At 50.9% G+C, this 17,293-nt stretch overlaps 1 protein-coding gene across 6 annotated transcripts in view; it reads right to left on the minus strand.

The window, feature by feature from the left end:
- Positions 1–8,187: 8,187 nt before the first annotated feature.
- The window catches only part of FXYD6 (FXYD domain containing ion transport regulator 6), a 36,585-nt gene continuing 27,479 nt past the window's right edge, over positions 8,188–17,293 (minus strand). For all 6 annotated transcript variants that reach the window (XM_059874653.1, XM_059874655.1, XM_059874654.1 and 3 more), the window contains 7 exon segments: positions 14,067–14,129; positions 13,420–13,458; positions 13,240–13,314; positions 12,627–12,663; positions 11,852–11,901; positions 11,268–11,318; positions 8,188–9,381 (listed from right to left, as the gene is read on the minus strand). In XM_059874653.1, the coding sequence (XP_059730636.1) occupies positions 11,290–11,318; positions 11,852–11,901; positions 12,627–12,663; positions 13,240–13,314; positions 13,420–13,458; positions 14,067–14,129 (293 nt within the window). In that variant the 3' untranslated portion in view covers positions 8,188–9,381; positions 11,268–11,289.

Below are 17,293 nucleotides of genomic sequence, written 5' to 3' on the forward strand. Positions count from 1 at the left end.
CTTCCAAGGTCATCCCACCCAACTCCCTCACTTTACTAAGGATTCACTCTCCTGCTCACACCCTCTGAGGACTGTGCATTCGTGCATGCTCAGTTACTCAGTCGTGTCCAACTCTTTGCGACCCCCTGGACTGTAGCCTGCCAGGCTTCTCTGTCCATGGGATTTTCCAGGCAAGAATACTGGAGTGGGTTACCATTTCCTCCTCCAGGGGATCTTCCTGACCCAGAGGCTGAACCCGTCTTCTGTGTCTCCTGCTTTGCAGGTGATTCTTTACCACTGAGCCACTGGGGAAGCCTTAAGTAAAAGCCAAAACCGTTCTTGTATTCTAGAAGCCCTTCTGCATCTGGCCCCAGTGACCCCTCCAACCTTGTCTCTAATGACTTCCCTGCCCCTTCTATTCCAGCCATGCTGGTCTCCTTGATGATCCTCTGACCCTCCAGACACACTCCTGCCTCAGGACTTTTGCACCTGCTATTCTCTCTTCCTGAAGACACTTCTTCCAGAAGACTCCTTGGCTGAACTTGCTCAGGCAATGTCCCTTCCTTGCATCCTAGCCTATAATTTACACACCTACTCTGTAATATTTCAAATCCCTTCTTAGCCTTATTATATTTTCGTAGCACTTATTACAGCAGATAAATTCTATATTTTCCTTAAGTTGCTTCTCACTTCTCTCTCAACTGAAACTAAATTCCAGGACAACAAGGATTTTTGTTTGCCGTGCTCGTTCCTAGATCCCCAGTGCCAGAACAGGGCCTGGCTCTGGGTGGACCCCCGGTTTTATTAAATGAATGAATTGGTTCCAGAAGTGAAATAATTTTGCCAGTGGCACAGGCAGACTAACAGTGTGCCTAATGCAACCTCTTCTTATGACTCACCTGCTCTCTAATAAGTAGCAGGAACTAGTTTGTCCTACAGAGAGGCAGTGGGTGGCCAGCACCACCCCCATCCCCTGTCAGCAGCTCCCCTAGAGTCCTTCCTGGGAGTTCCCCATCCCTGCCCCTCAACTCCCCTCCAGCGCTTCACTTGGAGCCCTGCAGAAATGTTCATAAAAGTGTTCGCCTTGTGCATTCAGGGGAAGCCAGATGTTACAAGTTAAGGGGGTCCTGTCCCTCTCCCCTCACTCACACCCAGCCCTTCCTTGTCCTGACTGAGCTCATCAGCCTAGCTGACACTGAGACATCCTACATTCTTCCAGGGAAGTGTTGGCTCCTTCAACCTGGACCATGGCCCACCATCCCCCAGAGAAGCCCAGGGGAGCTTCTCCCACTATATGTCTCTTCAGGAAGGTCAGAGGTCCCTGCAGGCACATGCACCCACACTTGATCCTATGCATCCTTCTCCCATCTGTAAAATGGGGTGGTAGCACCTACCTTGTAGGGCTGTCACAGGAATAGAGGTGATGTAGGATAAGGCCTGGCCAAGAGGGTCCTAATAGGTGCCACCTTCACGACCCTCACCCTAGGCAGGCCTCCAGGAGACAAGGACACTCAAAGTTAATCTCTTGCCCAGGCTGTCCCCAGCGGGGTGATCTTTAAAGTGGGCTCTTGGGGCACATTTCTGCCCATGACCCTCAGCATGATCTCTGCCAGCCAACCACCCACCCGGCACCCCGAAACTTCCCTTCCTCCCCCGACACCCTGTACAACATGGCTGTTACCTGCTGGCGTCTGGCCCCTTTTATTATTCTTCCAGTCTCTTCTGGGATATGGGGGCAACCGAGGTGGGAACACAATTCTTTCATCCAGAGACTACAATGCAAAGATCCCCGCCCCACCCCCACGCCACCAACCGCTCTTCTCTTGTCTGTTGTTCCAGGCTGGAGCCAAAGAGGGGCACACTCTGCTGTTTTCCCCAAGACCCAGAAATCAAGGAGCTCTTTGGGAGACATGGAGAGGTGGTCCCAACTCCCAGACCCCACCTTCAGCACTAGCCTGTCCAAAGGCACAGTGTCCTCAGCTGGCGTGCCTCAGCCTCCCATCTTCCCTAGCAGGCCTCCTTCGTCCCCCGACTCCTCAGCCTTGGGCAGCCGTCTGGGGTGCTCATGGTTGGGCTGGTGGGTGAAGAGTTGAGAGGCTGGGACATCGCCTGAGCCTTGTCTCCAGCATCGAGGCAAAGGCCCTCATCGCCAGCCTCCCTGAGATAGGATCCTCCAGATCCACCAGCCCTGGACCTGGGAGCTGCATGGCAGCGGCCACAGCCTTGGACTCCAGGCTGGCTCACCAGTCCTCCCGGTGGTGGCTCGCAGTTGGAGAGAAGCCAGGAGCCCCTAGAAAGTCCGGTTCCTGGCTCAGGTCCGTCCTCAGCTGTGTGGCACGCGTGGTCACCTAGCAGGGAACGTGGTGACTCTCAGGCCACAGCTGTGCTGCCAGAGGCCCCAAACCCCAGGGAACACTGTCTCTGGCTGTGGTTGTGGATGCCAGGGTGACTGGGGTCTTATAAGTCAGGGCTGGGAGGAGGTGGGCCCTGGAGGGTCCATTCCTTAACAGTTGGCATCAAGATGGCCTGAGCTGTGGGGCACACAGGTCCTGGGAGCTGCCAAGGGGCAATGTACTCAAAGTCAAGGTCACCCAGGCCTTCCTGCTCCCTGAGCAGTGGGACCTGGGGACGTCCTCTTCTGGTTCTACAGCTGGTGACAAGGGCAAACCCGTTTGACCCACCTCTCCCGCAGTGAATACCCTGGAGAGAAATGCATTCTTGACTTTTCTAAGAACTTGCGTCTGGGCTTGAACGAGAACAGAGGCTGTTTCTCTCCAGTGGCAGACATTCTCCTTCCAGTAACCACATTCCTCCTTATCTCTGAAAAGTAGCTCCAAGCTCACCACCTCCAGGAAGACCACCAGGAGCAGACCCACCCCCTGCTGTTCCTACCCTTCCTCCATGACCTTCTGGATTCCACTGCCATGGCCCAAATAGCTCACATCTGGCTTTGTAGTCATCTTTGTCTTTGACTTCAGAGACTACCAAGTCTGTCCTGGCTTCTTCGAGCACACAGATTACCAGGTCTGGAGTCTGGCCCCCATCTCTGCTCACTTGGTAGCAGTTGCATCCATGTTATCATTCTCAACAGTTCTGAAGAACTCTCGTCTCTGTTTCATTCATCCCACTCATCCAAGCAGGTTTTGTGATACTCATGGAGAAGCAGACCCTCACGGTATATAGATATGTTAGAACTTGAACCCCAGTCTACAGGACAGAAGGGGAACCCTGCTATCACAAAAAAGGGCACAGAGGACCTGAATGGTAATAAAATATTAATAATGTGGACCAAAAAAAATGTTGCCTGCCATTTCAGTAAAGAATGCTGCCCTCCATCAAACCAGCAGCCACTGCTCATGACAGTGCACCCTGAGGGAATTCAGGGTAGAGAAAAACAGCGTATTGGCCCTAGATAGCTAAGATGCATATCAAAGGAATGATTTCAATAAGCCCAGAATCTTGCATCTTCCCATACACAGAAAGGCACTAAGATCCTTAACTTGGGATGGCTGGTTTTTATGATTAAGCAGTGATCTTTCCATGTTTAGCTACTTTTTTTTTTTTCCAGTAGAAACTCCTATATATCCTGGTTTTTCTCTTACCTCTTTCCAACAGTTCTCAGAGCTACTTGAGAGGCCATCTCCCAGACTACAGTCCTCAGTAATTTTTCATTGTTGTTCAGTTGCCAAGTTGTGTCTGACTCTTCGTGACCCCATGGATTGCAGCATGCCAGGCTTCCCTGTCCTTCACTATCTCCTGGAGCTTGCTCAAATGTCCATTGAGTCAGTGATGCCATCCAACAATCTCATCCTCTGTCTCCCCCTTCTCCTCCTACCCTCAATCTTTCCCAGCATCAGGGTCTTTTCCAATGAGTCAGCTCTTTGGATCAGGTGGTCCAAGGATTGGACTTTAGCATCAGTTCAACTTTAGCATCAGTCCTTCCAATGAATATTCACAGTTGATTTCCTTTAGGATTGACTGGTTTGATCTTGCTGTCCAAGGGACTCTCAAGAGTCTTCTGAAGCACCACAGTTCAAAAGCATCAATTCTTTGGTGTTCAACCTTCTTTACAGTCCAACTCTCACATCTGTACATTACTAGAAAAACCATAGCTTTGACTATATGGACCTTTGTTGGCAAAATGATGGGTTTTTAATAGTCCTCAATAATACCCCCAAATAAAACATAATCCTCAACTTTTAGGTTGTATGCTTTTTTTCAGTTGACAATAACATAATATATACATGTAAATTTTTCAGTATTTTTATGTCCATAGTCTCACTTTGACCCTGTGAGGGAACAGGAAAGATACTGATGGACCCATTGTGCAGTTGAGGAAACCAAAGCTCCCGAGACTACACAGGAGCCCAGCTTACCCCATGGCTAGGAAAGACTTCATTTTACAGAGACAGAAACTGACAAAGATGCTAGGGTCTGGCCCAGATCACACAGCTGGAGGGAACACAAGGGGTGTCCTGAGCCTTTTTCAGTTCCAGCAGGCACTGGCTGGGAGGCAGGAACCCCCTCTGCACCTCTGGACGGCGCAGAGGGCCAACTGCCCGGCAGCCCCTACCACCGTGAGTCCTTCAGGACACCTGATCGCAGCATCACCTGCTCTGCCATCACTGCCTTGGCCGGTGCCCCGCTATTGTGCAACCAGGCACGGGGCTGGGGCTGGCTCCATAAAATCAACAGCCAGTTGGCTTGATCTGGCTGATTCTGCCCCCCTGGAGTTCAACCGTGACAGCAATGAATCAGGCTAATGGTGAGAGGTGGCCGTTCTTCCTCTCTGTGGCCTGGAGACAGGTATTTCCAAGGCTCCTCCCCTGGCTCAGGCAAACACACCTGACCTACCTGTGCCACCCCCCCCCCGCCCCCAGTCTCTCTCATGCTCTCTCCAGGCCCAGGGTGAGGCAGAATAGCCAGGGACAAGGTGGGGTGAACCAGACAGAGCTGGACAGCTCTCTCACCCTCAGTCCCGCCAGCCACCCCTGCCAACCTAGGATCCTGGGGAGGGCAGAGCTCTCCGCCCCCACAGGAAGAGAAGGTGCCCAGTGACCTTGGGGTGTGCTTCAGCCTGGAGACCCCCTCACCCACCCCTCTCTCCCTGCTGCTTGCTTTCTGCCTCTCACTCTCTTCCAAGAACAATTTGGCAACTTCCAATCCACAACCTGCAAAAAAAAAAAAAGTGATAGGGGAGGGCCACAGCCCAGGGTTGGGGTAGGAAGCAGGCAGGTTGACCTATTTTTATGTGGTGCTAAGTAGCATAAACAGCTCATGCAAATAGACCTGAAAATTGTTGGAGTGGAATTCAGGGGGAGGTGGGGAGCAGGGGGAGTGGCTGGGAGGTGGAAGGTATAGACAACTGAGATTTCTGCCTGAGACCCTTCTGGGAAATTGCACATCATGGCAGCTTTCCTGTTCAGTCCAGCTTTCCCGTTCATTTCTTGTTATATTCAATCAAGTCACAAATATAAGCCACGTGCCCTAGAGGCTGAGTGGACAGAAGAGGTCCTCCCTGCATGGAGTACGGGTCCAGAAGGAAGACATGCCTGGACTCTGGACTCCTCTCCCCTGGCCCGCGCCCTCCAGCTAGACTGGCTCATCCATCCATTGGTTGGGGCATGAGGGGGTCCTCAGTTCAGGCCTGGACACTTAGGTCATACTGGGTAGGTTGGAGCCCATCTCGCCTAGAGGATTCTACCTGCTGGTCCTTTTCCTTCACCTTGAACACTTCCAGTGACAGGGAGCTCACTCCAGTCTTGGGTCATCATAGCCTGGGAGCTAAGGACTCACTCACATGAGGCCAAGTTTTGCTTCCTGCTCATGTCCACCTGATGGCCCTGGGTCCCTTTGAAGCACAGGGTCACACTGCCTTAGACCTGCATGGACCTTGGCTTTGCCAGCAGCAGTGCAAACTCAGGCAGGTCCCACCAAGCTTCAGTTTCCTCATCTGTAAAATAGGGATGCCATCATATATAGCTGTGAGTTCTAAACAAGTTGGAACCCATGAAGACCTCAGCCCAGGGTTTGGCACATAGTAAGTGCATGGTAAATGTTAGCTGTCTTCATGCATTCATCCATTATTATTATTTTGATCATCAGTTTCTTTGTTCTTTATGTGTCTTGCTTCCAGACCACTCACTTCCCACAGGACCCTCCTCAGAAGACAGTTCAGCTAGTTGATGCCCCAAAGGGATCGTCAGGCTCCAGCTGCAGTCTCACCAGCCCAGACGATCCTCTTCCTCTGTCTGGATGCCAGCCTCCTGAAGAAGCCAAGCCATGTGTGTGCTGTGAAGAACTTTGGAGACAGCCAGCCTGCACCCAACGCCTAGCTCCTCCATCTGCCAGTCATGTGGCCCTAGACCTGTCAAAGATTTATCAGAGAGGCCGTAAAATGTGAGTATCTAGCTCAGAGATCAGGCCAGATCACCAGGAGGAGAAATAGGTAGGTGCTCAGAGTCTGGCAGAGAAGAGAGAACCACGTTATGGTTTATGCTAGAGATGAGAACTACTATTTTCTATTGTTAACGTAATTATTATGAGCAAAATCAGAACCTCCCCATTGGACTTGCTTACACTTGTTTTTATTGTTTCATGTTTTCTTTTCAATAATGAATGTGTGGAGAAAACCACCAACTTATAAAAAAATTAATCTTATTTATTTTTGTTTATGGTGGTGCTGGGTCTCTGTTGCTGCGCACGGGCTGTCTCTAGTGGTGGTGAGCAGGGGCTCCTCTCCAGCAGCGGTGGGCAGGCTTCTCGTTGCGGTGGCCTCTCTTGCTGCGGTGATTTCTCTTGTTGCGGAGCTTGGGCTCTAGAGCATGCAGGCTTTAGTAGTTCTGGCGCGCAGACTTAGTTCCCCCACAGCATGTGGAATCTTCCTGGACTAGGGATCAAACCCATGTCCCCTGCATTGACAGATGGCTTCTTAACCACTGGACCACCTGAGAAGTCCCTCACCAACTTTTGTGCATCTGGGGCCTCTAAGGATCTTCATTCGGCCTTTCTCTGCAACTGCTGCAAAGCCTACAAACTCCCTGACCCATAGTCAGAGTTCCACGATTGGTGGTTGTGAGCTTATATATACAAAGCGTGACCAGAGCTGTTTCAGCCACCACGATCTCTGGGTTGACAGCATTGAGTGTGATCTCAACTATAAGCCTTGGTCTTTTCAAGGACCTGGGGGACCGAGGGTACAAGCAGCGCAGAAGAGGCATCACGCATGTCCCAGGGGTGACCAGGGCGTGGCTGAACCCCACGGTCCCTCAGGACCCGTGCCTTGTGATTCTGCAGCTCCAAACAACTCATAGAATCTAGACAGACTCTGTGAAGATTTTCTGAGACTGTAAAGTGTTTCAGGCATTCTTATGTCTGAAGGAGACATAGTCCTTGCCCCCTAGGAAACAGGTCATACAAAAAAGACACACAAAACAGTTGGAGGTGGGGGCCATACCTGGATGACCTCCAAGGAAGACAGCCCCATCAGGTGTGTTTGTTTGGCCAACAGTCCTTCTTTCAAAACTGAATTGGAATGCCTTTGGGAGGACACTCTAGGTGACCCCACGGCCCTGTGCCCCATCTCTTGTGTCACTGCCAAAATGGACATTATCCACCTGGTCTCTACAGTACGGGTCCAAGGCATAGAGTACTAAACACGAAGATATAAAGGCAGGAGCCAGTGTGACTACGTGCACAGAAAAGAAGGGACTTATCTACCTTAAGTCTGAGAAGGCTTCACAGAGGAGGGGGTATGAGGGTTTAGAGAAAGATGAAAGGGTGAGGCTTTGATCATAACCCAAGTAACTCACCCATACCCCTCTTTGTCAAATTCTTAGGTATTGGCTCCAAAACTGACCAGAGGGACAGGTTAGACCCTTTTATTTCAGGCCAGCAAGCCCTCAGGACTCCCCTCGCTCCGGGACACGTAGGAGGCACGGGTAAGGCTGTGGGGTGGAGCCTGAACCCCATGACCTGGGGTGGAAGCAGGAGGAGGTGGGGGTGTGGGCAAAGGAGGGCAGAGGAAGGGTGGCTGGAGAAGTGGGGAGGAGCTAAGTGGTCAAGCAGCCAAAATAAAGAGCACCCGGCTGCCCTGCGGCCGTCACTTGCTCCCTCTGACCAAGGACACCCTCCCTTCAGCCCTTCGAGCAACACAGGTCCTACAAATACGTACATTCTTGCACAAAAAGGAAAGCACCTCAGAGCCACTAGGAAACAAGTGGTATTTTATTCCTTTTTGTCCTTGTTGAGAGGAGAGATCACGACACAGAGAATGGCAGTCCTGGTCACAGCGGCACGGCTGGTCAGTTTCCACGAGAACACGAGGGGCGGGAGGGGCGGAAGGGGCGGGCTCTGACTTTCCACTCTCTTCACCACCTGGGACCTCCTGCTGCTCCCCCTGCAGCAGGGCTGCCCGGAGCCCTGCCTGCTCCCTAACCTGGGGCCAGGCTAGCAGAGGGGGCGGGGGCCGGCGCTGCTGCCTGGCCAGCAGGGCGCAGACAGCCAAGCAGAGGACCCCTGCTCTTTCTCCATGCTGCCCCTCCCCAGAGCACGGGCCCCAGCCAAATGCATCCACTCAGCCATGACCTGCCAGAGCCCCAGTTCAGGGATGAGAGTCTGGGTCCAGGCAAGCTGGCTATAGATGGGAATCTCTGGAGCAGGGAAGGGTGGAGAAGGGCGAATGGTTCCAGAGCCCAGGGGGTTATTGCTGAGAAGATATGCAAGGGGCACATTTCCCCGGGGGCAGGGTAAGGCGGGGCATATGGGCACCAGGGAAGGGGTTCAGCCACCCGAGGGCAAGGTGGGCTCATCAGCTCCTTGCTGGAACCTCCCACTGCCAAGAGACCTCAGCACAGATTTGGTCCAGGGACAAGTATGGAAGCAAGGTTCTTACAAAAGGAGTGAAAAGCAGCCATGCACAAGGGTCATGAAGGTGACGTAAACCTTCCCAAGCCCCAAGCCAACTGGAGATTCCCACCAGACCCCCATAGCCACCCTGAAATCGAGAGAAGGGACTGGTCTCTCAGAGAAAAAGCAGACTCCCAAGAGTGGGAGGTGATGGGGCCACGGAGACAGAGAGGCGCTGCCAGCCACATGGCTCAGCTCCGGCCCAGGAAGGTGGGTTCGGGTTCACTAAAACACAACATCATCCACGAACAAGCAACCACAAAGATCACAGTCATCAGACACACACACACAGACATACACATCACAGGAGGTGGACGAGACCATAGGCTCCAGGTGGGGGAGGCGGGGTTGCATTATTAAGTTGAGGACAGGTGTCAAGGGGCTGGGGACACATAAGCTCTTGGCTTCTCCTGGGGAAAGACCTGTTGCTGAAGTGGCCGGTTTTCTTAAGCATCAGCATTTGCATCTAAAGGTTCAAGCAGCTGCCTTCAGGTTCTGGAGGTGGAAGCAGAAGAGAATTCAAATTAAAACAAACCTCTGGCTTCCTTTCAAACCTCTCCATCCATGTGTCTCCCAGCCATTCCTTAGGGCAGCCCCTCTGCCCATGGGAATGCCTAAGATGAGACCCACTCCAAGAGCCTTGTTTTCAGTACACCAGAGGATGAGTCTGAGAACCAGGACCAGGAGATGAAGGTGGAGGAGGGCATGGAGCTCAGGGGGGCGGGGCTCTCTCAGGGGAATGGAAGCTGGCAGATGAAGACATGCAAAGGATTGTTAAACCCGGGTTTCTTTCTCAGGACACTCTCAAGAATTGCTCACAGTCCTGAGACTCAGGAGAATACGGTTTCCAAGAAAGTTCTAGTTTAAAAAAAAAAGACAATTGTTGGCTCAAGGCTCCTGCCTGGCGCCTCCCCACACAGCTCCCCAGATTTGGAACCACGAGCTGCCGTGATGTGGACAGATCACTGAGCCACAGCTGGGACACCTGCCACCTGGATTGGATCTATAGCCACGTCAAGCTGAGGCATCCCTGACCTCCCCAGGGCACAGCTAGAAGATGGAGGTAATGAGCCCCACTCTGCCCACCCACGGGGCTGTCATGAGAACAGAAAAGCACTTAGGAGTGAATTCAAGTGCTCCACAGGTACCCCGTGTTATTACCATCACGGTAAGAGCTGGTGTACTGGCATTCTACATCCAGAAATTTCTTTCAACTCACAATTTAGGATAAAGTATATCCCTTATCTGGGGCTTCCCTGCTGGCTCTGTGGTAAACAACCTTCCTGTTAATGAGGAGACGCGGGTTCAATCCCAGGGTTGGGACAATCTCCTGAAGAAGGAAATGGCAACCCGCTCCAGTATTCTTGCCTGGGAATACCGGAAAGAATTCTAGTATCCCATGGATAAGAACCTCCATGGACAGAAGGAGCCTGGCGGGCTACAGTCCATGGGGTCGCGAAGAGTTGGCACTACTTAGCAACTAAACCACAACATATCCCTTATTTGTATGGAAAAAAGGCAGAGTGAGCAATAGAAGACTGATCGCTGCTGTGTCCCAGTGTATCGCAGGGTATGTCATAAAGGGAGACAGGCAGGAGCAGAGGGGTGTGGTGAAATGCAGCCCTCAATTATCAATACAAAGTCCCTGAGCTCAAGTTCCAGTCTGTTACTTACTATCTGTATGGCTCTTCTCTCTGACCTCAATTTATTCATCTATAAAATGGGGCTAAACCCCACCTGTCCTACTCACTTTTTCTGGCAGGCTTGAGTGAGTTTGTGTATGTGGCAGCAATTTGAAAACCATAAAGCATTTAGATTATTGCTTTCCTGCATTACTATAATGAACAACAGAAATGAATACTGAACAGTAACCTGGTGCCCCTAAATGTCAAGAACTGATAATGCTGGTATGGTGTTGGGGGTGGGGGTTCGGGGCCATATACTATTCTTCCTACTTCTGTGTAGGTTGGAAAGTTTCAAAATAAAATGTTAACTTCAAAGGATGGCCTGAGGAACTTTCTGAATCATCACTGGAAGCCGTTGTCTTTATACGACTTTGATATCAGGAGCATTTCACGAACGCTAATTCCCTCCCAAGCCATGCCCACATGGCAGCTAGGATGAAGCCCCAGCAACTTGACTGCTGGGTTGTAAGGAAGCTCTATTTCCCAACTGCATGTTTTGTGTGTGTGTGCGTGTGGTACTGGGAGGTTTTAGTCCATCTGTCTCATGGACTTCAGACTGAGTTTCTGCAGAGCACAGCTCATAATAAAAGCCATGCACATTGCAAAAGCTAGCCCAATTCTTCCCTGATGACTCCTCAGCCAGACTCTGGTCAGAACAGTGATGGTGACAGAAGATATGGGCAGACAGCATCTTACCTTTGCGCCTGGGGGCTGCACTTCAGTTCTCTGCTTTCTGGGGCTCCGTGGCTGGAAAAAGAACCAGAATGGAGCCCAGTGAATGTATGGAGGGTGGGGAATGAACTCCTCACCCCAGTGGGCCACCCCCGCCCCCCACAGCAGCTATGCCTGTCTCGGGGGTTGGGGGGAGCCTGACCCACAGAGCAGAGGTGATTCATGCAGACCTGTGGAGATCCCCATCTGCTATTCGCCTGTTAGAGGACTTGGCATGTTCCTGAACTTTTCTGAGCCCCTCTGTTGTAAAATGTGGAGAGTGATGCCTACCTCCCGGGGCCATGTGCCCACTACTGAGAAGTGAAGCACTCTGTCCCAAGCCCAGCACTGAGCAGAGTCCCTGTAAGTAGCAGTCGTCAGCCTGTCTAGTGGAGGTGAGGGGATGACACAGAAGAGGACCCGGGACCCCTCTCTGGCACCTGGAAACATGCCTGGCCGGCCAGCTCTCAAGAAGCCACCGCACCTGACATCCATCCTCCACCCCAAGCTGTACAAGGACCCTTGCCCGTTTCCTCCGTCCCACCTGGGCAGGTGGTCTTGACACTTACCATTTGCAGTGACGAGGTTCTCCACCTGAGCTTCCTCATCCCCAGGAGCCCTGCAGGCAGACAAGATGCAAGCCGTCAGAGGTCTCCAGGGCAAACCCAGAGAGCACCGCCACTCCCCTTGCTGGGGCAGGGCCCAGGGATTCATCTCCTCCAGGTCATGGTGGATCATTCTCCATTATGGGGCTCACGGCATGCGGGGCGGTCAGAGGAATTTACGGGCACCCTTCGATGTTGGCACCCAAGAGGGGTAAGTGCTGGGAAGGGGTGTGTTCTGTCACTGACTTGGGACTTCTGAGGTCCAGGACTGCCCTGAGTTACCATGGGGACTAATGAGTGTGCCCTTATGTAGGGGCAGAAGGGTGAGTGAGAGGAAGCCCAAATTTCCACAAAAATCAAAGAGCCTCATGAACAGGTGACCCGCAGAGCAGCATCACAGGTCCTGGAGAGAGGAGACAGACCTCAAGAGAGACCCTGAGGCCAAGCCCAACTGTCTCAAGGGCCTCCAGACAAGGATCCAGCATCTTCTTCCTCCCCCTCCCCCACCCCACACATACATCAGAAGAAAGAAGGGCAGGCTGACCCTTGACTTTTTGACCTCTCCTTTGCCCCCAAGGCTGCCTGGCAACTCTCAAAACTTCTACCCCTACCCCAAGGCACATGGCCTGTCTCCGAGACAAGAATCCAGAAATACATTCATTTGGGGGTCACACACCACGGGCCCCTCCCTGTGCCCCCCCAGCATCACCCCAGGTGCCCACAGCAATGGCATCCTTACCGCGGCTTCTGATTGAAACTGCACTTGCATCGGCGGCCTGAAAGACAAAGAAACCATCCAGGGTTAGTGTCCGGCTTGGCCAGAGCAGGGCTGCGCTGTGAGTCTGTGGGACGGTGTGACTAGTGGCCTGGGATTCTGCGCAGTGAACGACTTGCACGGCTGTATGTGGCGATCCTTGGTTGGAGGAGGGCTCTTCTGATGTCAAGGTTCAACACGACTGTCTTCTTGACCACGTAAGCGCTGACAGCTGCGAGCAGCCCAGGCTCATGAGGAGAAACAAATGCAGAGGGATACGCCTCGGAGCCCTCTAAGGACAGCCCCCGTCTCCTCTCCCCTGTGACTTCCCCACTCACGCCCTGATGGATACAGCCACCCCGCCCCTTCATATCTGTGCTTGTTTTCATCGAGAACTTATTCTGTTCATGCTTCACTGTTTCACTGAGCACCTATTATGTGCCCAGCAGCGTATTAGGTTCTGGAGATAACTAGGAAGATAGACGGGCTCCTTCGCTCTCCAGGAAAGAGAACTGCCAGGCTTTTACACCGCATGCCACCTGCTTCACAGCCACAGACATTGCCCTTCGAGAGTGAGCAGAGGAACAAATATACTTACTGAGGATAAGCAGGATCCCCACCGAGAAGAGGACCACGGCAAACACCAATCCCCCAATTCTCAGGGTCTGGTAGTCTGCGAAAGGAACAAGGGTGAGAGTCAGAAGAGGGGGAGGGCCAGGGAGAGCACGTCAGTCCCGCCCCTGGGTGGGGCTGTGCCTCCCCCACCATCACCACTCACCATAATGAAAAGGGTCCTTTTCTTTCTCCTGCTCAGTGGCTGGAAAAACAAACAGATGTGGTCAAGAAGAAGACAGCTCACATCTCCCACCTTGTCTCACAGGCCCCACTCCCCACACAGGGATCCCTGGAAAGCAGGGCCCAGGAAGCAGAGACGCTCACAGAAGCATGGAAGGGTGGGCAGCCTGCCAGGGTCACTGTGGGGGCCAAAGGCAGGTGCAGCTCAGAGCCCGAGTCAGAGTCTGTGTTCACAGGAGACACACATATTGCCCCTTCTGAATCTTAAATCATCCCCAAAAGGCAGGGGGATTTTCTTCTTGTTACAGGTGCGGAGGCTGAAACCAAGGGAGGACACGTGACTCGCAGTCTAGACTGATGTGCAAGTCTGGCTCCCAGTATTCAGGCTGAGTCTACAGGGACCTGCTGGGCTTGATGGCAGGAGCCAGTGGGGAGAGGTGGGCAGGCTGGATTGGGGGCTGAGTTAGCTGCTGCCTTCCAGGATTTTCTTTGCAGACTAAAGGCAGAGAAGCTGATCAGACAGGTAGAATCTCAGAGCCCCCCACCCTGAGTGTCCCACAGGGCCAGGACCTTCCATGAGAAAGGGCTGTGGCTGCCACCCTGTCGAGCCAGGTCCTGAGGGATACTCACCACTGGCCAGGACCGCTGGGGCCAGGAGGCCACACAGGAAGAGCAGCACCACTTCCATGGCGTCTGGGGACAGAGGGAGGGAAATGATTTTCTGGGTAGGAGACTCCTCACTCTAACCCTCAGCCCGGCCTGGGCCCCAGTCGGACTTCCACCCTGACTCCAAGCTCTCCCCTCAGATGGTTTGAAAGCCGAAGCAGCAGCCACTGACAGACTCCTTACAGAGGGCTCTGCAAGCATGAATGCAATTACAATGGAATCAGTTCAACCAGCAGGCGCTGTGACTAATAACCCGTTTTGCAGGTGAAGAGCCTGAGCTTAAAGGAGGTGAATAACACTTATGAAGCAAGCAGCAGAGCCTGGATCCTAACCCAGCTCAGGAATGCCTCCACCAGGCCGCCTCTCCGGTGCCAAAGTCACAAAACCCCAAGGGTTTGGGGAGAACATCTCACCTGAGTCCTCCTCCCCAGACTACCCAGAGACATGGCCATCTCTAGCTCATTAAGATGACTGGGACTTGTGCCCTCATCCTCTACAACTGAGACCCACTGGCGGAAGTTATTTCTATCAGATTAAACGGGGGCAGGGAGACCAATGCCCCTCGTGTCCAGCCAGGGGTGAGGGTGGGAGGCTTGCTGTTTCCTGGACTCTGTATAATAATCCCTGAAGGGCTGACAGCTCTCCCTCAAGGTGCCCCCGCACCCTCTCACCTCCAAAGTGCCCAAGTCAACTCCTCTCATAGACTCTAGTTCATAAACCTCTGAAAGGTGGTTTGATTAAACAAAGGGAGCATGGAGACAGGTTCTCAGAGCATCAATGCCCAGCCTCCCCTTCCCCAGCAGGTGCCTGAGACTTCTGCTCAAGCCCCTGGTCTCGGGTCAGTGGTCCCTGGATGGGCCATCTGGATGGAGGCCGAGGGCAGGGCAGCTGGTCCCTCCCAGGGATGGATTTCGGTGCAGTTACACGTGCCTCACTCATGGGCTTAAAGGAGGGCACTAGAGAGCCAGAGAGGTAAAGGGAAAGAAACCCAGGCCAGAAAAGACCAAAGCTGCTTGCTCTTTCTTGGTGGGGTGAAACCGGCTGCGGTCAGACCTCCTGCACATTCTCTAGCAGCCAGGACCACACGTGCTGGGAGGGTTCATTCCTCTCCTGGCCCAGCAGCCCGCAGCCCCCAGCTGCCCTTCACCTCCCGGCCAGCAGAGGTCAGAATAGCTCCATCCGCAATCAAACCACGGCAGTGACCCTGGACTCCACTTGGAATTCAAGAAGCATTTCTCGTAAGGCAGTTATTTGCTTTTAATGCTACTTCACTTAATATTTGTATTTCTTTTAAACTTCACATTATATTTCATAAGTATAAAAACATATGTAACACACATAATGAAACAGTAAAAGGAAACATCCATAAAGCAGCTTAAGAACTGGCACTTTGTACACGCTGCTGCATTTATCTATTTCCTCCAACCCATCCCCTTGCCCTACTCCCAGAGGTAAACAGCACCCTGAATATAGACGTTTAACAAGTTCCTTGCTTTTCTTTAAAAAAAAGTTTAAAAATTAAGATACAATTCATATACCACAAAATTCATTTTAAAGCGTACAATTCAATGATGTTTAGTATATTCACAAAATTGTGCACTATCATCTTTAAGAAACATTCATCATCCCAAAAGAAAGCTGGTACCCACGGGCAGTCATTTCTCATTATCCCTTTCTCACAGTCCCTGACAATTACTATCTACTTTCTGTCTCTATGGATTTGCCTATTCTGGGTCTTTATATAAACATATCATAAAATACATAGCCTTTTGCATCTGGTTTCTTCACTTAGCATAAAGCTTTCAAGGTTCATCTATACTGTAGCATGTATCAGTACTTTTTATGGCTGAATAATATTCCATTGTATACTACTAAGTCGCTTCAGTCGTGTCCGACTCCGTGCGACCCCACAGACAGCAGCCCACCAGGCTCCCCCGTCCCTGGGATTCTCCAGGCAAGAACACTGGAGCGGGTTGCCATTTCCTTCTCCAATGCATGAAAGTGAAAAGTGAAAGTGAAGTTGCTCAGTCGTGTCTGACTCTTCGTGACCCCATGGACTGCAGCCTACCAGGCTCCTCTGTCCATGGGATTTTCCAGGCAAGAGTACTGGAGTGGGGTGCCATTGCCTTCTCCATTCCATTGTATGGAGATATATATATATATATATATATTGCTCTTTTTAAAGAATATTTATCACTTACATGTATCTAAAAAATACATCAGTGGAGCTTCTTTGAGCTTTATAATGTATCGCTTTGTTTCATCATCTGACACTGGCTTTTTTGTTGTTCAACACTTCTAATACTCATTCATAAACACAGTTCATTCATTTTTCAGTGTTATGTAATACTTCACTGTGCAGGTAAATATTATCATGTATTGGTCTGTTCTATCAACAGATTTTCCCCCCAATTATGTGCTATTATAGTGTAGTTTTTGAACATATTTTGAGTTTGTTGCCTAGCACACAAGGGCACTGTTTTTCAAATCTTTTAACTACCACTTTCACAGGAAATATTTTTTATGTTGGAACCCAGTACAAACATACATACATGTAAACCAGAAATAACAATATTGCTAAACAATACTTAGCCTTTAAAAGGATGATGCCCTCTGATATTTTCCATTCGGTTTCTTTAAAAGAAAAAAATAGCTAGGCCAATTAATGGCTAGACCCATAAATTAATTAGTGGGTCACTCTTCAGTTTGAAAAATTATATTCAAGAGATAAGTTTAGGAGTTAAGTCATTGGGTTGTACAAATTATCAACTTTATAGAAAATGTTCAAACTATTTCCCAAGTGACCATCCCCACTTTAAAGTCCCACCATTGCATATGACTGTCCCTACTACTCCACATCCTTATCACTTGCTATTACTAGACTGCTTAATTTCTGCCAATCTAGAAGTGTAAACTATGGTCTCAATTGGATTCCTTAGAAATGCAGTTTAGCTTTTGATTGTTTATTTGCCATGCCTGTTTCTTCATCAGTGATGGCCCTTTCATGTCTTCTGCTCAGTTTTCCAATGGGTTGACATCACTATTATTCACTTATTATTCTGGATACTAAAGTTTTGTCATTAAGGATACTTGCCTTTTTACATTTTTACTGTTTCTCAATGAGTACAATTTCTTACTTCTAATGTTACTGAATGCAATGATCTTTCTGTCTTGTTTAAAGATATTCCGTG

This window comes from Bos taurus, chromosome 15 (assembly GCF_002263795.3).
Source record: "Bos taurus isolate L1 Dominette 01449 registration number 42190680 breed Hereford chromosome 15, ARS-UCD2.0, whole genome shotgun sequence".
Lineage (NCBI taxonomy): Eukaryota > Metazoa > Chordata > Mammalia > Artiodactyla > Bovidae > Bos > Bos taurus.